General features: G+C 43.3%; 1 protein-coding gene across 4 annotated transcripts in view; it reads right to left on the reverse strand.

Annotated features, from left to right (window-relative positions):
• The window catches only part of FBXO11 (F-box protein 11), a 95,422-nt gene that overhangs the window by 14,517 nt on the left and 55,426 nt on the right, over positions 1 to 25,479 (reverse strand). For 3 of the 4 annotated variants that reach the window (XM_085889748.1, XM_085889747.1, XM_085889750.1), the window contains 10 exons: positions 21,445 to 21,574; positions 20,400 to 20,506; positions 16,233 to 16,370; positions 15,565 to 15,782; positions 15,309 to 15,394; positions 15,074 to 15,168; positions 13,284 to 13,406; positions 11,976 to 12,061; positions 8,432 to 8,508; positions 8,198 to 8,341 (listed from right to left, as the gene is read on the reverse strand). In XM_085889748.1, the coding sequence (XP_085745874.1) occupies positions 8,198 to 8,341; positions 8,432 to 8,508; positions 11,976 to 12,061; positions 13,284 to 13,406; positions 15,074 to 15,168; positions 15,309 to 15,394; positions 15,565 to 15,782; positions 16,233 to 16,370; positions 20,400 to 20,506; positions 21,445 to 21,574 (1,204 nt within the window). The remainder of the gene's footprint in view (positions 1 to 8,197; positions 8,342 to 8,431; positions 8,509 to 11,975; positions 12,062 to 13,283; positions 13,407 to 15,073; positions 15,169 to 15,308; positions 15,395 to 15,564; positions 15,783 to 16,232; positions 16,371 to 20,399; positions 20,507 to 21,444; positions 21,575 to 25,479) is intronic. The other variant, XM_085889749.1, reaches the window with a different exon arrangement.

Consider the following 25,479-nt stretch of genomic DNA (forward strand, 5'->3'; position numbering starts at 1 on the left):
ATTATTCACTTTCTAAACTCATTGTATTCACCTGCACACTGTGATGTCTTTTCTACGTTTTTTTTAATATCACTGAAATGAAGAAACCCCAACCCAAACAAAAATAAAATTTTCCATCCAAATAATTGAATTTCAATTGTTATTTAATTTCAAAACTGGATAAACCATTTTATAAAACCTAACCCAAACTAACCTGAAGCCAAACCGTAACCCTGATTTATAAATTAATGTTTTTGGAGTATTCAAGTAAATTCCAAAACCGAACATTAACACCTTGGCTTTGCAAAATGAACCCCATGTCTAATGTGGAATAAAGAAAAAGATATGTCTAAAACTGATAAATCAAACCAGCTGAATATAAATTCATGTATACAACTGTTACTGTTTACTTAGCGAAAAAAAAAATTTCCAAGAATATTGCTCTGTAGCGTTTTGTCTGTCTGTTTGTTTATCTGTCACAATTTTTGACCACAGTTTTCAAGCAATCGTTCTGATTTTTTTTGTGTGTTAGTCAGGTTCCTTGTGTAATTTCGTTGGAATTTTTTGGGGAGCAGCAAACCTATAGATTTTTGAGAAGTTTAAAAATAATTTAAATTTAAAAATGATGTTTCACATTTTTTCAACTTTTGGAAAGGTCATTTTGGGGTGAAAAACGCTTTTTTTTATTCCAATTTTAAAAAATCTGAAACAATACAAAATAACTAACTGATGATGGATTACTGTTAAATGGCTAACAATGGATTTTATAAGATAATGAAATGTTGCATTTTGACTGTCCGTTGCTATGGAAACAGCATTTTTGGAGTGGAATTACCATTTTTTAATAAAAAAAAATTTAATTATATTTTCCATCGGATGGCCTGTTTTAATTGTTAAATATAGTGACCATGACTAACTTACACAAAAGTATTATGATTTTCAAGTAATGGAACAGTTGGTTGCCATGGAAACGTCCATGAAACATTGGTGTGTCTGTTGTTCAATATCAGAAGGTTTCGGCACCTTCTGTAGTAAAACGTTTGATTTTAAGTTTTTGTAGTTTGATGTATTGTAAGTGTGATCTTATAGGGAACATAGGTGACGGCCACCTCGCGGCGCCATGCCATCGCCTCAGGTTACGGTTGCTGGGCGTGGCATGATGTCATGATGTGGCGCGGCGCGCGTCCAAGCATGTGCAGCACTATGACGTCGTTCGCTTCATTTCAGCACAGTTCAGCACAGTTCGCTTCATTTATTCTCGATTTATTCATGGCAGTTTTTCTTCAGAGCTTCGTTTCATCATATTCGGTTTTCAACACCTTTCTTCCTTTTTTCGGTAAGTTGTGATAGCCTTTGAGGCATACGTACCTTTTTGTCAATTTATGTTCTTCTGTATGGGGTAGGATTCTGGGTGCATCCATAGAGAACTCTGGCATAGACGATGCTTGGATGGAAGCCGATGTGTACGGATCTGCAACCACAAGACAGATTCTGAAGTGCACCCATTACAAACGCTCACTTCAAGCTCACATATACTCGTATGTGGCACTCTGAAATGGCAATAGAAGAATTCTTCAAGGACAATCCGCATCTCATTAAAGTCTGCGTTGTTGCAACGGATACAGTTCAAACTGCTTGTGGAGAACATGACAAAGCACTGAAAGCTGAATCAGTGCAGCAAGCCAGCAACTGTCTGCTCCAAGTCATCATCAATGAGAACTTGTTTGAGAGACTTCAGGAATGGGAGGCCAGCCGCTCAAAGAATGCCATGTTCAAGGCCATGATGAATTATCTCCACAGAGTAGAGGCAATTCTGAATTTTGTGGCAGCATCTCGGAACGCCGACTTAAACCTTCATCTTCAAGCCGGTGAAGAACTCAGCAAGATATTTTTTGCCATGGACAGAATCAAGTACAAGCGGCTCTGGCCAAGGTGCACATCTGACATGTATGCGCTTAAGACCAGCCATCCAGAGACCTGGGGGGAGCTCGAAGCAGGCAATATTTCGGTCACCAAGAATACTATCCCATTTGTATCGATCGGAGCAGATCACGCTGTTGAACATCTGAACAGGTTGCTGAAGGTTCACTCTGGTCTGATTGGCATATCAAATAATGCAAATGCCAGACAGCGATTCTTCTTGGCTGCACCTGAACGCCTGTATTGCGAGTTTAAGGGACAGTTTGGTCTGAAGGAAAGTGAGATCACTGAGCACCATAGCCTGTCTCCAAGTATCGTCAAGCGTGAACACAATGCAATTGAATGAATCAAAGCTGCCATACTTAATCATGAAAATCCATTTGAAATTGAGGGTAACCAGCTCTTCAATGTGGTCACCCATGCTTATGTGCCAGAAGAATTTGTACCGCAGATACTGAACATTGATGAAACGGGACAGAATCTCTATGAAGATTTTGTTGCTAAACGGATCAATGGTGATGTCAGCCTATGGGCGCCAGTGAAGGGAGAAGAACAGAATGTACATGTTTGGCAATACAACACCAGCAATCAAGATCAGGGACAAGACAGTAGATCTAAAAGAAACCAAGGATTTGTATGGCAGACTGATGGTACTCTCCAGATCCAGCAGGGACATTGACCAGAAGGATGCAATTGGCAACTTTGAATTCACTGTGACACCGAGGACCCTGTTTGCACCAAACGGTAGCTTACTGTCATGCACCGACAAGTCGAAACTCATCCACAACTTGGAGAAGTTTGCCAACAAGGAACCATCTTTACCAGAAGATGAGCTTGATGCCACACACATGGAACCTGCACCTGCTGATGCTGTAATTGATGGCAGTGCAAGCAAGGTCACAGTCGTGGATGGAATGGTAGTTGTCCAGAAAATGACCAAGAAATCAGCAATGGTCGTGACAGTGATGGACCTCAGTGAATGTTTCAATGATAGGGTGATGAGTCTGACCAGAGGCTTCAACCATGTAATTCTTGTTTTTGATACATACAAGCAAGATTCCCTCAAGAGCACAAGCAGAGACAAACGACGTCAAGGAAAGGCACCAGTCCAATATCAGGTCAAGGACGATACCAGTATCAAACATCATGATGAGTCGATTTCTGTCCCATGATCAAACCAAGGCTGATCTGACGGAGTACTTGGCAGAGAAAACTCTAGAATACAACCACGATTCAACAAAGGTGGTAGTCGTTTTGGCATCTGAGCAGACGTCGAGCAACAGGGGTCTCCAATTTGAGGCGAATCACCATGAGGAGGCCGATACGTTGATGATCCAGCAGGCAATAGCTGCATCACAGCAACACACGGGAGATATTGAGCTGACGATATTCTCACCTGATACAGGTGTTCTGGTTCTTGCCATAGAAAACTATCATCTCCTGCCAAGACACACATCTATCTCAATGGCATATAGCATTGTCAAAATAGAGCCAATCTGGAAGGCCCAAGTGAGGAGAGAGCCCAGGCATTGCCAGCCTTCCACACATTCACAGGTGCCATTAATACTGGGTGGTTCGCTCGACATAGTAAGGCAAAGTGGTTGCAGTGCTACTTGAAGGCCGATGACGACATGGTAAAAGCCTTTGCTATGCTCTGTAAGGATGCTGAACTGTCAGAGGACCTATGCACAACTTCAGCAAGATTTGTCTGTTCAGGTTATTGTCCAAGTGGTGTCAATATTTCCAGCATCCCTGAACTTCGGTGGCATCTCTTCTGTAAGAACATGGCTGAGAATGACAAGTTACCACCAACTGTCAGTGCACTGAGGCAGCATATCATGCGGGTACATATCCAGGCATACGTTTGGGGTCAGGCAGCAATTTCTCAGCCAACATTTCAAGATCCATTAAAGAATGGCTTCCACAAGGACACGAGTGGTCAACTCAAACCGACATCAACAGACATTCTCCCTGCATCAAAGGCAATTATCGAGATGATAAGGTGCCAGTGCAAGACAGAATGTTCATCACAGAGATGTTCCTGCAGGGCCAAGAACTTAACATGCACTGATCTTTGCATGAGCAGCAGTTCGTGTGAGAATGATGAGGACTCAAACATTGAAAGGCATGACCACGATAGTGATGATGACAATGGCAATGATGAGTGACATAAGAGACAGTGATGCCAATTTGCTACAAACTCATATTTGACATTAAGTACATTTCACTGATCACCATATTCATGCATTACGTGTTTCAAGATTTGAAAGCAATACATTAAATAAACGGTAATTTGACAAAATGATAGCCATTTCCATGGCAACCATTGCTCAAAATACAGATATATGTATTCTATATTAAGAACTGTCCTCAAGTTAACAATTATGCATCATCAGTTGCTTGCTTGCGATTAATTTTGAATTTTCAGAGCTGAAATTTAAAAAAATGGGTTTTTACCCCAAAACGACCGATTTGACCACATTATATGCATTGAAAAAATGTGAAACATGGATTTTCTGTTTTGGTATTGTTTAAGCTTTCCAAAATGTTGGGGTGAGCTACTCTCCAAAAAATTCCAACGAACATCAAATTATGGACACAAGGAACCTGACTATGTAGGTGACCAGCCAAGGACAGCACCGCTTAATTTTGGTGAAGATTCGAATCCGGATCTGGATCTGAGAATTTTTAAACCGATTCTTCACCATTGATAGACAGGACCAAAACTGATATATAGCGCAATATCTCAAGAGGTTAATGGATGGATTCCGCATAAACGTTGTGGACCATTTGGGTGTGTGAAAAGGACTAATTGATTCCATTTTGGTGAAGATTCAAATCCGGAACCGCGAATTTTTTGAAGTGATTCTTCACCATTGAGGAATGGGACCAAAAACTATGTGTCGCGTGATATCGTGAAAAGTTGTGGATGACTTGTGACAAAATGAGGTGGAAAAGTTGGTTCGGTGACAAGAACAAGCCGATTCGATTTTAGTTAAGGTCTGGATTCAGATCCGACCTATCAGTGGCATTCAAAATATAAAACTGTTCAGCCTGACAGAGGTATGCGCTCTACCGAGTGCGGTTCCGTTTCGCCAAGTGTCACTCCACAAGTGATTTTTCATTTTTCTGTTTACATGTTCATCAAGTAACCCCTCAAAAGCTGTGTATGATCGCATGACCTCTTTGACCCGACATCCGTGTGACTTTTCTTCCTGATACTATCAATGGTGTCACTTGTTATTTAGAAGATAATTTCATGTCTCCTTTGCGAGTTTAGTATGATGTATTGTGTCAAAAGGTCAGAGTACGATATGGAAAGGATGGTCCAAACGATCTTTTTACTTTTTTATTTCTACTACATACAAAAGTTTACTGTGCACTAAATTTCACCGGACTCGAGCTGGAATCGGGCTGAGTCTGAGTCCTTGGTATTCCGAATCCGAGTCTCAAAAAATGGACTCGAGACCTATCACTGGTGTTATGTGTTGCAGACGGCATCCATGGTCTCTCCAAGACATGCCATCCTCATGAAGTTATCCAGAGACGACATTCAGAACAATATTGTTGCGGTTATTGAAAAAAGGACCCCGGGGAGTTGCATCCAACATAAGAAACCTTTATTATCCTCGCCAAAGGATAGGTTATTGCATTTGGGTCCATTTGCTTGCCTGTTTGTTTGTTTGTTTGCTTCTGTCTGTCTGTCTGTCTGTCTGTCTGTCTGTTTGTCCACATAGAACTTTCGTGTTTTTATACACAACCGCTTGTCGGATTGAGACGAAATTTTCAGCATTGGTGTCACTGCCCATGTAGACTGTTTTAATTATATTTATGACATCACAGGTCATGTGATGTGGCAGCCATTTTGGAAAAATGGAAAAATTTTGGACCTCCATATCTCCGAAACCACACCAAGGGAAAAATTGAAACTTGGCACAAAGCAAGCACTCCTCATGGGGAATTAGTTTTATTTTTATGACATCATAGGTGCCCTCGTTATGATGTCATAATTGCATATCTAGAACACCACATCCGATCAGTATGAAAATTTCTGAAACGTCATCTAGGGATAAAGTTGTCCACAGAAAAAAAAAATCCATTAAGTCATTGGTCATGTGATTCGGCAGCCATATTGTTTAAATAAAAAAACAAAACCTTCAAAAATCTTCTCTGAAGTGGCTGAATAGATCGAGGCAAAACTTTACACGTATGACCGCCTGTTCATGAGAAACAAAAGGTTCACGTATGATATCAGAGGTCACATGGCTGGCAGCCATATTGGATTTACCCGTAAACCTATAAAAAATACGCCACTCAAAACAAGTCCTGGCGAGGGTCTGCAATCTCTGATTGCTCTTTTTCTTGGTTAGATATTTAATTAGTAAGTCTGCTTCGTCAGATCCCATCCCCTCATAACAGAGGATGGAGAAGATGCACTGTGTGCGTTTCGCAGGCTCTTTCCCTCTGTGTGATATCCATCTTTACATCCATCAATCCACTTTCAATCCATATTTCCATCCATAATCCACCCATCCATCCCTCCATCCACCCCAATTCCTCACCCTTTCGCTCACGAGCCTCTATTCCCCGTGCTTACCCAAAAGCCTTCACCTTTTTTTTACCTTTCGAACCCCAAACTGGTTAAAGAACCTGACTTTATTTAAATCCATTCCCATCCCTTCTGTCCTCAAACCCATTCAAATTACCCCCATTATCTTTCCCACAGAACATCAAGCCACACAGCACACACAACCATATTACAAGCTAATCCCAGCGCTGGAAAGCACCATCGTTGCAGCGCCACTGCAATCACATTTTCACGAAACTCTCCACTGCGGTACCACTGCAATCGATTATTTGAGAATCACTCTGCTGCCATGCCACCGTAGTTGACCCCTTGGAAAGCTGGTGAGCGTGAGCCAATGAGGATGCCCCGCGCGGGGTCAGAGAGCATGTGGCAATCATTGCTGCCTGGAACGAAGACTCACATGGTGTCAGAGTGCATGCATGAACTTTGCACCCTCATGGCCAGTGGCCACGCCTGGCCTGGGAGAGACAAAAGGCGAGTGACCAGAGCTGTTCATGGTTGTTGTTGTGCACACCGGGGGCCTGTTCGTGAAGTAAGCTGCCTGCATGTTCATGTCGAAAGACTACCTACTGAGACAAGCTGCGCTGGGGCTCTGCCTGCGAACGAACGATGCCACGAGATCCTTGGCGCCCAGCAATAGCTCCCAAATTGACTTGCATGAACTTTTTTTCTTTCTCAAAGAACCCCTGATTTGTCTACTTGAGACGCACAAAGAGTTATCAACGTTTCAAAAGAGCTATCAACGATTGACCTCCGTCCCAGCTGAGTGAGGCACTGACTCGCACCTCTCACCTTTTCCTCTCAGCTTACGCCGCATAGGCTGCACCTTTCTTTAAAGGTAGTCACCACAAACCACCGTTTTCCCTTCTCTTCCCAACACCTTGGCATCAACACGAGCCCACCTGCCTGCCGAGGGTGAGCAAGAGGCAGTACCTCGGCCTCGCACTGCCTCTATCTTCTTGTTCTTTCTCTCTACCTTTCCCCGATGATTGTAGCATGCCTGTCTTGTTTCCTAAAGTAAGATTGTTTGAGGGGCTTTTACATGTGAAGAGATAATTACTTTCTTTGTGACAATGCATTATTTCCATACATACTTGATCGTTGCTTGTAAATACATGCCAAGTTTGGTAAACTGCTTAAAATCTGCTCGGTTGTCTCTTTTCCTCCATTGGTTTGGCATAGCGTGTACGTAATAAAGACGGGTAGTTGTGCCCCACTAATTTGATGGCCGAGATAGCCCATTGTTTCGCTTGACGTACCTAATAATTAGACAGGTGGGACGTTGAGAATGTGGTCCCCAGTTGAGGTAGCTAGGTCACCAGGTAAGGTAACTGGGCACGAGGACCCTGCTACAGCTAGTTGTCGCAACTGGCGTCTGCGGTTGCTTAGCAACCCTTCGTGTTGCGGAGTTATCCGTGGCTTGCGGCTTCAGAGTAGGAGGTCGAGTCATGGGTACGAGCAACCCTCTCGTAAACGCCGCACTCACACCAGAAACCCAGAACAATATCTTTAATTTTGACACTTTAAGTCTGGATTAAATCCAGCCATTATGTAATTTCCTATTAACCTACCAACAACTGATCTTGACAAAAGAATTGTGAATCATAAATCAAACAACCTTAATCCTCATTTGAATGTAAAGGAAAGGTCATTGGCAATGCAAGTGAATATCATCTCTCCAGGAGACAAACAGACAGACACAACAATCACCTCGTCCTCCATTGAAGATACAAATCCCGCCATCTCGCCCGTCATGAATCTTGTTTCGACGCAACGTGGGATTGCTGTCAGTTTTGATCCAGACTCCTGCCATTGCATTGTCAAATATTTCATTGTCTTCAACAATACCTAAACCTGAAGAGAAAGAAGAAGTAGGAATCAAAAATCACACCCCGTCAAAACCATCCAGGTGTACGCAAGTGCACTAGAGTTGTGGATAATTACCTGCGTTATACACCAATATCCCACCATTCTGGCCTCCCCAGATCTTATTCCTTTTGATTTTAGGATTACTTCCTGTCCTGGGGATGGAAAAATAATACAAAAATTCACATCGAGTCTTGTGATGAAGCAAAATGACTCATTTTGCCGAAATGAACAGGATCCAGCCGGTTGCTTCATTTACAGAGCAATATTGGGCATTTCACAAGAAAGCGTACCATTTCTGTGACATCACCCGCAGGTTTTGAATTACAGTTCACAGGTAAAGAACAGCCAAACAAGAACTGTCCTCTTTACTACGACACCGGCATGGTAACAAACAGGATAGAGGAGACCAAATATCAGGTGACATGGCATCCATAAACCACTGACTTCCTTTGGCCTTTAGTCCCAGCACAAGCACATGGCTTTGTTGGGAAAACAATACGTACATGTATGCTTCAATGAACAAGGATTCATTCAGTAAATACTGAAACACTCACTGACTGAACTCATCTTTGGAAGGGGGAGGGATGGGAGTGGGGTTCCAATCGGATGTACTGTTGGTGTCCCATTTGTATTGAATGACCCCTCTTGATAAGATTTAATAGCGATTATGATGCGGATCATTGGCCTATAACTGTGGGAAGAAAGATGTGGACTTACACTTTGTATAGAAAAGGAAATAAATAAACTTTGATACCGTACAAAGGCCAATTCGCTGACAGTGTCAAATGACCTTTGACACGTTTATGATCAAACACAGTTGGTGTGACTGGGTCTTACAAACATGCTGCAATAAGAAAATAGGTAGCTTAACAGAACGGACCAAATTTCCTCTTGCAGCGATTTGGAAGAGAGCTCCATGTGAAGACAGGAACGGTTCCAAAATAATCGAGTGACATGTTCGAAAATAAAGTCTCAAGATGCCAGGGGTCAAGGCCCAGAGAGATGCGTTGGAGTGTGGAGCCCCAAGACCGAGGCTCTGTTCGCCATCTTTGGCCACACGTTTGAGCTGGGTCGTCTTCTGCAAATTCCATGACAAGAAATCCCTGTTCGATGTTGATTTTGTCGATCCGCAAAGCAGCATATTGCTGCCTGCTTCAATCAGACAATGCAATGTCAAAATAATTATGCCCATTTATCCTTTGTTGTTCAGTTATTCAATGAGCCTTGACCTCTGTATTGTATTTTGAAAAAATGAGAAGTGGCGAGTTTCGAGCAAGTTGTTAAAATCAAGATAATTAGGAATCTGGGTGTGCGCTGCCGCTCGTCACGTCACCACAGGGCGAATCCCCCTTACCTGTGGCTAATATTTTAAACCACCCATTAGCCACTGTGGCTAATCCATGTTTTAGTGGGTTCTTTTTTTTTTTTTTTTACCAGTTTTAGACGAATTTTGGGTGATTTTAGCACAGAATTCAACCTTCGTTGAGACGGCAGAGACGGCCGCCATTTTGTATGTTTTGATTACGGGATTCACGCGTGATTTCGTACAAGCTTATATATACTAACTTTAGTAGTCTTAAACTAGTTTCTAGTTAAAAAAATACCCCCGAGCGGGAGTGCCGGTCATCTCTACCAGAGGTCGAAAGTAACTCTGTGCCAGACTGGAATAGGGGCAGTTCATAAAGTACGTACGCTCTACTTCCGGGTTTCAAAACCACCCACCCCCCTCTGTATGCAGGCTAGTGACCACCCACCCACCCCCCTCATACATCGCTAATCGCTTGCAAAGCCAGCAGTTCCTTATGAACCGATGTTTGTAAGTCATGACGATGCAGTCCCTCGCGGTGTAATTTACCTTTTTCTTTTAATATCACAGCACGTCATTTATGAAAATAAAAGTACAAATTGACATTCAAGACAATATTAATGTCATAAATGAAAGTAAGTGTGCATATAAACTTGTGTTCCATTGTTTCAGTTAAATCTGACAAAAGCTTCAAATGTAATATTTGTCTCGGAGAGTTCCGGTTCTTAATTTAATACTTTTATTTTTGTATGTACTTTATGAACGGCCCATACGGGGAATCAGAGCGAAGTTTGAAGGGCTATAAAATCGGAACGAGAGCAAATTTCAAAAAAAATGGCTCGTGTTGTTCTAGATAATAGTCCATAGTATCTGAATCACTAATAACATTTGATCTCTCTTGATAAATGAGGGAGGAGATACGATTTGAAATCGATGATTTTCGCAACTTTGACAGCCTCGTGACCTTGACCTCGACCTTGGACGACCTTGAAAGTTATATTGTTGTGCATGTCTCATCGACCTCTATCCATTCCACTATTGGTTATTTGTCTCCACTCGGTTTGATTGTGGACGGAAGGACGGACGTTGGACGGACGGACGGACGTACGGATGGCTGGACAGACTTCGAGATGGTTATTATTAGGTCATCTATACTGAGATGATAGAGATGACCTAAAAATCGACCGAAATTACACATGATTCCCATGATTCTTGTCTCAAAATTTTATTTTAATTTTTTTTCCTGAATGATTCGGCATGATTTGGCGCGACTCGGCGCTACATGCTTCGTTGGGTCAGTGGTTGCCAGGTGAGTTTTGACACAATCAGTAGTAGTACGAGTTTGTTTGGATGAGAGAGTTTGTTTGGATGAGTGAGTTTGATGGGTGACTTTGGTTGGTTGGATGAGTGACGTTGATGGGTGAGATTGGTTGTATGAGTGAGTTTGATGTGTGAGATTGGTTGGATGAGTGAAGTTGTTGGGTGAGATTGATTGGATGAGAGTTTGACTGGCATGAGGTTGGTCTAATCCTGGTCCACAACCACCCCATCCCCCACTACCACCTACTAAAGGCACAACAACCATAACACACACACACACACACACACACACACACACACACACACACACACACACACACACACACACACACACACACACACACACACACACACACACACCATCACCACCATCCCTCACAATCACCACCTCCCCTGATGGTCGTTCATTCAACCAATCTCACACGTCAAACTCACTCATCCAACCAATCTGAACAATCCAACTCACTCATCCAACCAACCTCACCCATCAAACTCACACATCCACCTTAAAATTAACTTATTATTTCATATTGCTAAAAAAAAACTTTTGAATAAAATATGTGGCTATTTCCTTTCTCCTGTGGCTAATCATTCTAAACCTGGATTAGCCACAGTGGCTAATTCCTTTGAAAGGCAGAGCACACCCAGGGAATCCTGTTTGTTACCGAGCTAGTGGAGAATTGAAGCTTCTATTTTCTTGAACATGAGAAAAAAGTAACAAGACAGGGCAGAAAATTAAATAAGTAAATGAATAAATAAATAAAAGCCAAAGCAGAAATAATCATGGATATTCCTAATCCAGACTTGTCATATATTAAGAACAGATGAACGAAATAGATCACTCCATTTGCAGAGCAAGTTCTTTCCTTGTTAAAAAGGGAATGGGTTGTCTTTGTAACACAATGGGGATACGGTAACGGCGGGATGAAAGGGAGGGAATGGATGGGGGAACACGCTTGTGCTTTGGCTTATTTTATACAAAGGTACAATTACCTGATTTGCACTCCAGAGTACATGTGGTTGTAGATGTCGTTGTCTTCGAGCATTCCATGTCCATTGTCATAGAAGTACACGCCGACCTGACAATACAAGCGAGATGGTCGTTTCATTTCCACTTTAAAATATAATTCGTGGAAATCAGAAAAGTCAAAGAAGGCTGGATATAATACGGGACGCGCAAGTCAGATAATCCAGCTTTAAAAATCCGCAAAGACCAAAGGTCATTTGCACCCGAGATGCAACTTCACGGACACTTGAGAAATCCTCATCAGAGGTATCTCAAGGTGTGCGAGGAACTTCATTTCTACATTGATCTGAGGCTCATGGAGTAAAGTACACACAAACCACGTCAAGGACAAAGGCATTCGGTGACATCAGTGTACTTTTACATGAGTTACAAGGACACGTGATGTATGGGATTCAACTCTGGATTCAGGCCAATCCACGAGGTTTACCTGCTGGATAGGCAAGGCCAGGACGTGGGCACGCCATGCGGAAATACCAACAATGTCCTACCAAGTATCTATGGCATTGTTCTTCACCATCTAATGTTCACAGAAGGTATTGTGCATGTAGGAAAGGATATCAAAGGATATTAATGTACTTTTTAGACGTGTCATTTGGAATTGAAAAAAATTAAAAATTATGTGGAAAACCAAAAGTAAAAATTGAGAAATTTTCGAAATTTATCAATTCAAATGAACCTCGAAAAAAACGTGTTGTCAGTGGTGTCGTGGAAAAGGTTTCCCCTGACACACCCAACCCCAACTGACAATGGGCCATTTATTTATTAAATATACAACTATGGCAGATTATTATGACACCCCCACCCCAACTTCACCGAGTCCTTAAGTACTCATTCCCATCCCCTCCTTACTCCTTTATCCTCACAAACCTTTCTCTTCTGTTCCCATGCCTCCCACATTTCTTCTCCCCCCTCCCCCATTTTCCTCCATTTTCTCATCTTTTTTTTTTAACTTTCTCAATTTAACCACACCCAAACTCTTTCCCATAATCATAAAAATTAACACAATCTCATAAGTCAAAGTAAATCTACCAATGGGCACAAGTCTTGTATTTATGACTTTTTCATGAATAGCAGGCATTAGTAAACAAAAGGCAAATAAACAGGTTATCAAGTTTAATTACAAAATAAATTGTCTTTGCATAATATGGAAGGCTTTGCCAACCAACCCTCCCTGCTCCCCACTCCATATCAGCCTCCTTTCCCCCCAAACACCGAAAAAAAAATAATAATCTGACCCAGTGGTCATGCAGGTGCAAGAGTAACCAATCATGCACCTGTTTCCCGCTGTGTATCCGGTTTCTCCGCAAAACAGGCGTGCTTCCCGTGGTTACCCAGACACCTGCTAGTGTGTTGCTGTAGACCTCGTTCTCCTCAATCACACCCTGTCCTTTTTCATGCTGAGTGGAGTTGAGAAGACGGTGTGGGGAATGAGTGATAAGACACCAAAACACAAATAAAAAACATGTGCCAAACCTCAAGCTTAAGCATGAGTCTTTTCAATGAATATTTGTGACATGGTTGTCATGACATCTGAATAGAGTCGCGGCATGAGGGGCAGCCACCTTGGAAGTGGTGAGGAAGGATGATGAGAAGCCATTAGGAAACTGCATCACATCATGAAGAATGGCAACGGTATGACAATCGTGTCAGCTGGCGGAAGTAGAAACCGTTCGATGGCAATGACATCATGTTATCACATTTAAAAAAAAAAAAAAATTAGTGGACCTTGTCGAGGCTCGTATGAGAGCGAACACACAACGCACAGCAAGGGGGGCATGAGACAAGAGGGGCGGGAGAGGGAATCACAAAACAGTGGGGAAGAGAGACATTAGGAGATCTGTGGAAGGGAGAGGGATGGGGTGGGGAACATGGGGTATACAAGATGGACATTTCAGGGACTTTCAGGAAGGCAAGCAAGGAATTTGAAGGAGGTGGTTTTGGGGTGGATTAACGGGGGTAGAAAAAATCGAGGTTTTGGATGGGGGAAGATAAGAGGTGGTGATGAACGGCTGTTTTGAAGGTCTGGAGGGAAGAATGGGATTGAAGAGAGTGAGGGAGTTCATTCCAAAGGTGGGGAAAAAGAGGAATGAAAGAGTGAAGGTGAGCAGTGATTTTGGTAGTTTTACCAGGAGGGGGTTGCTGGCGGACCTTGAGCGCCCTGCGGAAATATGGGGGCGGACATATCGCAGACAGAGCGGGGGGGGGGGGGGAGGGGCGAGACCGGAGAGGAGACGGTAGAAGAGAGAAAGACCACAGACCTGCCTGCGGTGAGAGAGTGAAAGCCCCAAAGAATCAGCCTCACCGCGGGAGATACCAATGATCCGAAATGCCTTAGTTTCCACAGCGTGAAGCCGAGAAAGGTGGGAGGCAGGAGTACCAGCCCAGAGGGGAGAGCAGTTCTCCATCAGGCTGCGGCCAAAAGCCTTGAACGTGGTCAGGAGCTCAGGTGGGCCGAGGAAGGATTTTGCATGATGGAGGATTCCCAATCGGCGACTGGCTTTGGAGACCAGGTTGGAAATGTGGCTTTCGCAGGAAAGATCATGGCAGATAGTGAGATCCAGAAACATGAATGAAAGGACTTCTTCCAGAGCATTGTTGAGAAAGTAAATTGGCGGGGGAAGGGGGGTAGGGGGTTCTAAACGGTCCTTTTGGAAAGACATTGTGAGAGTGAAATTTGTCAGGATTGAAAGACATGTTCCATGTGTTGGACCAGCTTGTGATTTTATCCAGATCTGCAGAAGCTGCTGCTTCCCGGTTTGAGGGATGACAGGTGGTACAGCGGGGGGTGGAGTCATCAGCAAAGAGATAAAGAGGATTTTGGTGAGGCATATATCTTGTTGTCAATTTACATTACACGCAGCAGAGACAGAATTGATCTGAGGATATTTACAGAATATTTATCAAAAGACAGAAAAAGACTTTCCTGGACAGATGAAACATTGTTCGTGATTTGAACGACATTTCCTCCAAATGTGGAGGTTTGGAGTAAGAGGAAAGAAAGACAGTCAGATTAAAACAAAGTAAAGTGGTAACGAGCGGTCACGCTGACCCTAACCTTCCTTACCACATAAATGCCTCCATGTTGTCCGTCATGGATCTTATTATGACGAACGATAGGACAACTGTTTGTCCTTATCTGAATGCCAGCCAGAGCGTTTCCTAAGTATCCGGGAAACAAAAAGGTGGGGGTGGGGGTGGGGGAGGAGGAGAGGGAGTAATGAGTGAGTCACCATTAACTTTCACCCATCAAGAATATAAGAATAGAGAAATAAGAACTATACTTCACTACACTGTAGTACCGTAAATGTCATTTCCTTCAATCAGGCCTCTGCCATCTCCAAAGATGTACACACCACCCTGATGTCCATTAAAGATGGCATTTCCCCTGGGGAAGTTGGGGGTGGGGGGGGGAGAAATCACAGGCACTTGCTGGTTAACCTTCCTGTAAAAATCTTTTTAAACCAGTTTGCTTGTAACCGAAGGCACACAAAATAAATTATGATGTAATCAAATGAAGTACTGTGATTCAAGATGCCATCTTGACTCATGAAGCACCTGATGGTGGGGTCGCTATTTGAAGTAACCCAAACTCCGGCAAAGTTATTTGCGTATATCTTGTTGTCAATGAACTGGCCCCGTCCTTTCTCGTGCACATAGATCCCACCGGTGTGCCCATGGTGTATTTCACAGCGCACGACCGTAGGGTTTGCGTACGCCTTCACCTCGAACCCTGCTATGCGATTCCGGTGGATGTTACAACTCTCAAAATATCCCTGTCATGCACACAACCAGGCAGGCACAATAAACGGGGTGAACTCAATAGTGTGCAAGGTCAATAGGGTGTCACAAATAAGACTGAATTAGGTATTATTTAAAGAACTTTCAAACTTGCTTGTTGTACTCTTTACATGGGTAGGTGACAGAATCAGGTCGATGACTATGTGGGTTCAGCGAACAAGTAGTACAATGGATATAATCAGCAGGATGCTAACCATGGTGTGAAGCAAGAAGAAGCTGACTTTTTCAGGCATTAACCCTTCGTTGTAGAAATAAGTTTGCTTGGATGGTAATTGGACTAAAGTGTAGGAACGATTCTCGGCTGAGTAGAGAAAATAGCACACCCATCCCCTCCCCTTCCGACAACCCCACCTCAAACAACCCAAGCTTTTTATTCCACCACACTCACTTCATAATGAAATGTCAATCGAAACAGTGTTACACACCATGCCGTGGTCGAAAGTGAACACTCCAACATCACGACCGTGGTGTATATGGTTGCGTCGAACGATAGGGTTGGCGTGGTTCTTCACCCAGATGCCAGCCAACGCGTTGTTGGAAATGTCATTGTCCTCATAGGTTCCCTGAGAGAAATAAATAAATAAATAAATAAATAAGTAAATAAATAAATAAGAGAAAACAGATGAACACCTACTACTGTCATGGAACAACCAAACTGAAACATCAGCTCTCAAAACAGTTGTGCAAGGATGCATGTGTGAAGTCAACATCACAGAATGTTTCTCAGGGATAGATTTCAATATGGATGAGAAATTGAGAAATCAAATCACATTATATTGGGAAAGCAAAGATGCTCACTAGGTCTTGAAAATCACGAACATCCAGTGTCAGGGAAGTTACTTTGAGAAGGTCAAGAGCTAAAGGTACAAGCTACTCCAAAAACTAAAGTTTCAAGCTACACTTATAAACTGTTCATAAAAAAAAAAATAGTGCAAAACTAAACTGAAAGTAATTTTGAAATTGCACCTTGCTACTTTCACATCAAACTTAACTGACCAAAATTAAAACCTTTGATGGACGAATCCCCTGTTGTAATAATAATAATTATAATAATAATAATAATAATAATAATAATAATAATGTGAAACTAGAACGACACTCGGTGGAGCACATACCTCCACCAGGCTGAACAGTTTATGTTTTGTATCCCACTGATGTGCCGGGTCTGGATCAGGACCTGAACCAATGTCAAAGGTGGACGGAGGATATGTTTTCACCCGTTGAATTCTTTGTCTGTGAACAGGATATCTCAAAAAGTTGTGGACAGATTCAAACGAAATTTGGTGGAGTGGTTGAGTGTGTGACAAGGAAGAGTCGATTCAATTTTGGTGAAGATCCGAGTACAGATCCGTATCAGAGAATTTTCTTTGGCCGAAGCGATTCTTTAGCATTAAGCAACAGGGCTAAAACCAATATACAGCGTGATATTTCAAAAAGTTGTGGATGGATTATGACAAAACTAGGTGGAAGAGTTGGTTAGGTGACAAGAACAAGCCGATTTTGGTTAAGGTCTGGATGCAGATCGGGCCTATCAGTGGGATACAAAACATAAACTGTTCAGCCTGGCAGAGGTATGCACTCGAGCGAGTGCTGTTCTAGTTATCCATATTGTTGAGGTTCTGCGAAGAGGGCATCCCCCGAGGCAATGGCACACAATATATAGCGGTCCTGAGACAGTTATTTAATTATTATTCGTCTTTGACAGCCCCACCCTTATGTGCAGTGGGTTTATGGGTTATATGCATTGAGTAGGTCTTCAGGTAGGTCTTTATCCCCATCTTTTACTTTGCTGCATACAACCTCTCCCTCGTGCACACACGCAAACAGCTCATTAGCATACGCCGCCAAGGCCTCATTCAAACTTCATGCCATTCTCCAATGACACATCACCTCAGACCTTTGCCAGACTCGAACCCCAACCCTACATCATTTCTACAACCACCACAACGCATCTATAAAAATCCCCACATTAAACATCTTTATCATATCTCCTCGTAACCGCCTCCTTTCCAGTGTATAAAACCCTGTCTCCTTCAGCCGCTCCTCATAACTAAATCTAGCTAGGCCCGGAATCAATCTCGTAGCCCTGCGCTGAACCCTCTCTGTGGCATCTATGTCCTTCCTGAGTTGTGGTGACCAAAACTGCACACAATATTCGAGATGTTCCTCTACAATGTTAACACCACTTCTTTTGATTTATAAATGATGCCCCTCCGAATACAACCTAAAACCCTATTTGCTCTACCTATACCTGGCTGGCACTGTGCTGCCTGCTTACCTCTCATATATCATGTAATCTCTATTTTCATTGTTCTTTCCCATCACCAACACCTTACACTTGCTCAGGTTAAATTACATCTGCCAATGTTTTACCAAATCTTTGCAAGTATCAATACTTTCCTGAATCGGATCACCACCCCCTCTGCTATCCACCTTACCGCCAAGCTTTGTGTCATCTGCAAATTTGGAAACCTTCTCTTCACCCCATTATCCAAATCATTTATGGAAATAATGAATAGTAATGGTCAGAGTACTAATCCTTGAAGTACCCCACTACTTACATCCTCCCAGCAAGACATCCTCCCATTCACAGCCACTCTTTGCTTCCTATCACGAAGCCAGTTTGCAATCCAATTAGCTACCTGACCAGCCACTCCACAAGCCCTCACTTTGGCTTACAACCTCCGATGTGGTGCCTTATCAAACGCCTTCTTAAAGTGTAGATATGTGATGTCCACTGCCTTTCCCTCATCCACCCAATCAGCCACTGCTTCATAGAACTCTAAAAGATTTGTTTGACAGTAACTACCTTTGGTAAACCCATGCTGACTGCCTTTAATTATAATCTTTATTATTTCAATCTTTAATTATAATTATTGACTACCTTGAAAAATAATTTATTGAAATGGTTCCTCATCTGGTCCTTAATTAATGTCTCTAACACCTTCCCCACAACCGACCGCCAGGGTTCAAAGGGTTAAATCGGGGGGAGGGGGGGGGGGAGGGAGTTAAACACTTATCCAACCAAGATATTCTAGTTTTGTATTTTTTATCAATTTTCTTAAATTTGTAGAATTCGTTTTTCCACTTGTAACTTGCGGGTTACGATCTGTAATTAAAGCTGAGAAAAGTCTGATGTAATGCAATTTAATTGCAGGCGATAAGGCAACAAGAGGTGAAAATTTTAAAAGAGGGTGTGCACTTTCTATAGGCACTATATGTTCAGAGATTGCACAGATCTCATGTCTGATACTGAGGGCCTCATTATTGTTGGGTGAGTAAAAGCAGCATGTCCAAGGTAGTGAGACAAGATCTGAATCGGAATTGATGATCTGACATGAGGCTGTTGGAGAAAAAGGAATGATCATGAGTCAACTGCGATGATGGATTCCATGGCCTTGCTGATTGGAAGTAAGCTAATTGGTCTGCAGTTAAGGGGATCCGTATTTATGTAATGCTGTGATGTGGGCTGATTTCCAAGCAGATTGAAGATGCCCGATAGTAAATCACAGGGTGAAAAGGGCAGAGAGAGACAAAGTGCAAGAGCAGCAGAGCAGGTTTTTTAGGACATGTGAGCTGATACCGTCCGGTCCAATTGCAGAGTCAGAGCCGAGGGCTGCTAGAAACTTTTCCCCCCCCTTTTCAGGTGTAAAAGACATAATTCAGGAGCAATTGGGTATGACTGGGAAGGATGGGTACAGAGAGGGAGGTGTTAGGGACACATTATTTTAAAGCAAACACAGAATTGAGGCATTTGGCCTTCTCTCATAAGTCGTTGGAAGGGGAGCATACACCAGAGACAGGCTTGTCAAGGCACCACCAGGTTTTCGAAGAGGGAGACAAGTTTGAAACCTCATTCTTGAGATTGGACAGATGTTGTTTTATGGCTCTGCTGAGAGTAGACACTCACTTGTTGCGGGCTTTGTGGAATGATACGAGGTTGTCTTCGGTCTGATTTGCCTTCCAAGAGGAGAATGCAAGTTGTTTTAAAGCAACAGCCTCACCACAGGATTCAGAGAACCATGAGTGTTTTGATGGGTAAGATTACTGAAGACGAGATGGGATGAATCTGTGCATAAAAGAGAGGTTTCTGGGGAAGAATTCCCAGGCTAAATTAATATCAGCGGCGGTGGAGAGTTAAGTAGAACAGTCCTGAAGTGTAAAAACAAACAAACAAAAACAAACAAAAAAAAGTATAATCCCCAACTAAAATTATATGCAAGTCTTCCACCTGGAATGCGTAAATCCTTCAAAGAAAGAATCTGCAGCCACTTATTTCAATCCATAGACCGATGCACTTATTCTTACAAGTAAACCACTCGGTGGCATCCCCAACTGCAAGAACATTTGCTGCAGGGTAATTATTTTATGATAATTTCACGTGCCATAATAAATGCATCTCCACAATACACGCCATACAATTAACCAACTCGAATGAGGTCACGACACCATCTCGAAATGGAATTGCACAGACGGTGCCACGGTGCAATGGTTCGCATGCAAGGCACCGTAGTATGTTCCTGCCATGTAAGGGGTTAACAAAATTGGGAAATAGAATGTGTGAAGGAGCGGCACAATGATCTTGGCCTTACCTGCGCATGGTCTGTGATGTACAAGCCCACGTTTTCACAGTCGCTGATGGTACAGTGCCTGATCGTTGGGCAAGCTCCGTGACCGCTTACGCAAACCGCAGAGCCCACTGGGGAACAAGAAGCGAGAATCGTTGAAGCGCAGATCAACCGGCATATTTGTGAACAACCGCTCATGAACCAATAACTTTTCGCCGAGGCGCGAAACAAAAATTCTTTCCGGGCTACGGCACAACAAATCTTTCCAATGCTCATCCACGATGCAAATCCTTCACAATACCTGTTGTGTGCAATCAGAAAACGACTTATGGGAGACCTGAATGCTCGGTCAATAAACAAACATGAAGCCATCTTTTCTGCTCAGCAAGGCAGTCTGAAAGCTGAAGACAGCAAATACAGAATAGCCTTGTTTTACAGTTTTGTTCATTGTCGGGGTTAATTTGTTGATGTCATGCACCTCTGAGTCTCATCAAGTGCCTCCGGGAGTGCTCGTGCATCCTGATCCAGGCCGTGTGCTCTTAGTGGCCTAGTTTGGGTCTGTTGCTGTGTTCCTTTCCATTCCTCGTACCGCGGGCCCAGATGTTACCACAATATGTTGCCTCCCCCCCACCCCACCGAGACATTCATGTAACTTGCATTCGTCTGACAGCAGAACAACTACTGCTTCAAAACAAAGCCTCCCACCCACACGCTCAAACAACTTTCACATTCAGGAGGTAGATTTCTCTCTTCCGTTGCTTTCCACATCTCAAAAGATACTTATCTCTGTCCTTAAACTGCCTCATTGTCAGTTGCCATCACACAGAACGTTTTGTTGAATCACAGCAATTCTCTTGTCTAAAATAGTTGAGGGAGAACCCCCCCCCCCCCCCCAATCCATCCCCATGCCTCCTCTCTCCTCCCCTACAAATAATATTTCAAGGTGACACACTCAGCAAATACAGTTTAAAACCGTAAACAGGCACAAAGCTGCTTCCACAGAAGATAAACAGTTAAAACAAACAAACAGTTTGAAGGGGCACAATAAGGATTGGCACAATGTACACACCTGTACACGTGCTGCTGATGATGCAGTGATCCACCGAAGGGCAGCAGTTGACTGTGATTTCCAAACAATGGTGCGTATTGTGATGGTTGTTGGACTTGTCCTCTGGATTAAACTGTATGAACAGTGGTGACTGACATGAACATGAATCGTGGGAATAGAAAGGCAGGTAAACAGGCATGGCTACAAGGAATATGAAGTATTGTATGTGGACATGAGGAACTGAAGAGGGTGGATTTTTCAAACATGGAGACTGCTCAACAACCTTTTGATTATAACCACAGAGCAACTCATACAACAAAACATTCTACTAAAACAGTCACAAAGGGCCACTTTGGCAATCTTTTCACTCTCCACCACCCAAAAAGGCTTTAACCGCTCCACCACCCAACGAGGCTATAACCGTTCCACCACCCAAGAAGGCTTTAACCGCTCCACCACCCAACCAGGCTATAACCGCTCCACCACCCAACGAGGCTATAACCGTTCCACCACCCAAGAAGGCTATAACCGTTCCACCACCCAACGAGGCTATAACCGCTCCACCACCCAACGAGGCTTTAACTGCTCCACCACCCAACGAGGCTTTAACCGCTCCACGACCCAACGAGGATTTAACCGCTCCACCACGCAACCAGGCTTTAACTGCTCCACCACCCAATGAGGCTTTAACCGCTCCACCACCCAACGAGGCTATAACCGTTCCACCACCAAAAAAGGCTTTAACCGCTCCACCACCCAACCAGGCTATAACCGTTCCACCACCCAACGAGGCTATAACTGCTCCACCACCCAACAAGGCCTTAACTGCTCCATCTCTCAATGGTGAGGAATCACTTTAAAGATTAAATAATTATTGTATCCAGATCCGGATTCGGATCATTTCGTTCTTGTCACACACCCACCAAGTTTCGTCCGAATCACTCACAACTTTTTGAGATATCGTGCTATATATCGTTTTTGGCCCTCTCTCTCAATGGTGAACAAGCTCATAAAAAGAATTATAGTAGCCGGATCCAGATCTTCACCAAAATCTAATCAGTTCGTCTTGGTCACACACCCAACCTGCCCACCAAACTTCATCCGGATCCGTCCTCAAAATTTTGAGATATCCTGCACACAAACAGACAAACAGACCAACAGAGGGGTGAAAACATAACCTCCTTCATCTTCGGTGGCAGAGGTAACAACACCACTCTATTCTTCTCCTTCTTCAAAAGCAGCACAAGGCTGCGGGGGAGCATCGTTGGCTGAGGGCACGGCTGTGCCACTGATGCTATGCCCTCTGCTGGTTAGGGCAGGAATTTATCATTTGTTCAGCGTGCCGACGATAACTCGCCTACTCTTCGCAAAGGACGCCGTGGGATCTTTACCGTCTACCAACTCAGGCTGACAGACATGATATGTCAGTTTGAACATCCATCCGAGGGACAGCACAAAAACTGTTGAGTCACCCTGCCTGTGAAACACTGGGATGACAGTTTATAGCTGGGTCAAGATTCGAACCCAGGCAAGACAGCCAAGAGGCGAGTGTGCGTACCTCTCGCCATCCCGTCAGCCCATAATAATTATAACTAGCATCCGTTGAAGACAAAGTCTTTGATATCCCCCACCATAGTAAATGAGGACAAGTAGCAAAAAGCACCAGTTCAATTTATTCTTGATGTGTGTACCAAATTTCATAAAGAAATAGTTAATAGTTTTGCATCTATGCTTTGAAAACAAAGGTTAACCTCAATCAATTATTTCTTGATACCCAACTTGTTTCCATGGAAAGTGACAGAAATTTTTTTGGGGGAAATCTCTAAATATCAAAAGGCACCAGTTCACCACTTGCTTGATATGTGTACCAAATTTCGTAAATATATCTTGAGGGGATTTGTAGTTAAGCTCCGGAAACGAAATGTGACGGACGGACGGACGGACGGAACAAGGCGGGGATAACAAGAAAAAGAGCAATCAGAGATTGCAGACCCTGACCACGACATGTTTTGTGTGGTGTTTGTATACTGGTGTGTTACGTAATATAATTAGAAGTGCCACTTTATAACTGCTGGAAGTTATGACCGGGTACCAAGACGTCCCACTTTGATTCAACCCCGCTTTCATCAGACACTTGACCCTGACCCATGACGTTTACTATTATTCAATTGAATTTAGAATGGGATGAAAATCAATTCGATTCAAATCAAATGGAACACCAAAGAGGAACAGTACTGCATTGGAGTCATCAGAAGGAACCTAAACAAAGCAAAGATGAAGTCATCAGGAGGAACCTGGATAGGATTTTTATTTCAGCTGCGACTTACTGCTCTCCCATCAAAAGTCCATCCAGGCACAGCCAAGTAGGCCTTAAGAACAAAGTAAATAAAATAAAAAACTAAAAAAAAATTCAATAATTCTGGCTGCCAGACCATGCATCAGATCAGATTGAAATTTAAAAGATATATTCCCCATTACTACGAGATCATAATTGTGAAGTTTCACGTTCATTGAAGTTAATTATTTTTGTGAAAGATTTTTGCTCAATCCAATATGGCTGCCAGACCATGTGACCTATCAATTATTCGTGAATGCTCTGGTATCCACAAGACTTGGGGAACATTTGTGTGAAGCTTCCTCTCGATCTATCCAGCCATTCTAGAGAAGAAGATTTAAAAAAATTGGTTTTAGGGTAAATCCAAGCCTGGTGTTGGCTTAGTGGTGAGGGTGGCGGCTTGGGATCCGAGGGTCCTGAGTTCAAGCCCCGTTGGCCGCTGAATTAAATACACCAGGAGGTTGACTCAGCCTGTCATCCTTCTGAGGTCGGCAAAATGAGCACCAGTGTACTGGTAAGGGGGACACTGCATCAGCGGCATAGCTGCGTCCCAAGCAATGATGCAACCAGCAGCCACAGGCTGCACTCGATAGAGAGAGGGTAACTCCAATATGACTACCAAACCATGTGACCTATCAATTATTACTGAATAAACTTGTACACTCATGCCCTTGGGGAACATTTGTGTGAAGTTTCCCCCTCGATCTGTCCATCCCTTCTGGAGGAGAAGGTTTTTATTGGTTTTAGGGCAAAGCCAATACATATATATATATATATATATATATATATATATATATATATATATATATATATATATATATATATATATATATATATATATATATATATATATATACACACACTGCCAAAACATGTGACCTATGATGTCATATTGTTACGAATCAGGAAGCCATGAGCACTCAACATACAGGTCCTATAGAAGAGTTATATCGGTAAGTATGTGTTTTTTAGTTAGGGTCCCCGTCCCTCATTTAATGGGTGAATAAATGTACGTGCGCTGTGAGTTATTTTGATAGTTAGGATTTTTACATCACTCACAACTACGGCTACTACATCTACAACTACAACAACAACGCCATCTTCGCTCTCACAGCGACAACCCTCTGCTCCGAGCATTCTCCGCGCGCTCGCTGGTATGCGGGCGTGTTCGGAATTCGTTCGGGGATGGAATTCCATTCCCAAATATGGCCATGAACCGGTTCGCTTGGCAGCGCGCCAAATAAGGGAATGCGACGTGTCCCACCCAATGAGAGCGGACCACACCTGAGTGGACCGCGCCCGAGAGCAGGCCACGCCTGAGCGGACCGCGCCTGAGAGCGATAAAAGGAACGGAGAGCAAATAATCGGGTGGATCTGCTCGAGCACGGAGAGGAAGACTTCGCGCCCTTTAAAACCGCACTCTCGAGGCTGGGAAAAAGGCATCTCGTCGCTGGCGTGCTCTGGTTCTCGGCTCGTCTCGTGGCTGGCGTGGTCTGCGTCTGGCTGCCCTGGTCCGTTCTCGGCCGACTGGTGCTCCGGGAAGGTGCGGACGTCGAGCTGCGCGCTCGCAGCCAGCTAGCCTGCCATGTCCTCGTCCCTCAGCTCGACTTCCCTCCGAGCTGAAGGGATAATAAAGACCATTTTGGGTCCGTTTCTTTTGGGTGTGCATCTGTTTTGTGGGCCCATCTGTAAGTAGGAATTGTTTAAGTGCATGTGTGTAA

The sequence above is a fragment of the Eptatretus burgeri genome, chromosome 7 (assembly GCF_056783735.1).
Source record: "Eptatretus burgeri isolate ZD-2024b chromosome 7, Ebu_testis_v1, whole genome shotgun sequence".
NCBI lineage: Eukaryota > Metazoa > Chordata > Myxini > Myxiniformes > Myxinidae > Eptatretus > Eptatretus burgeri.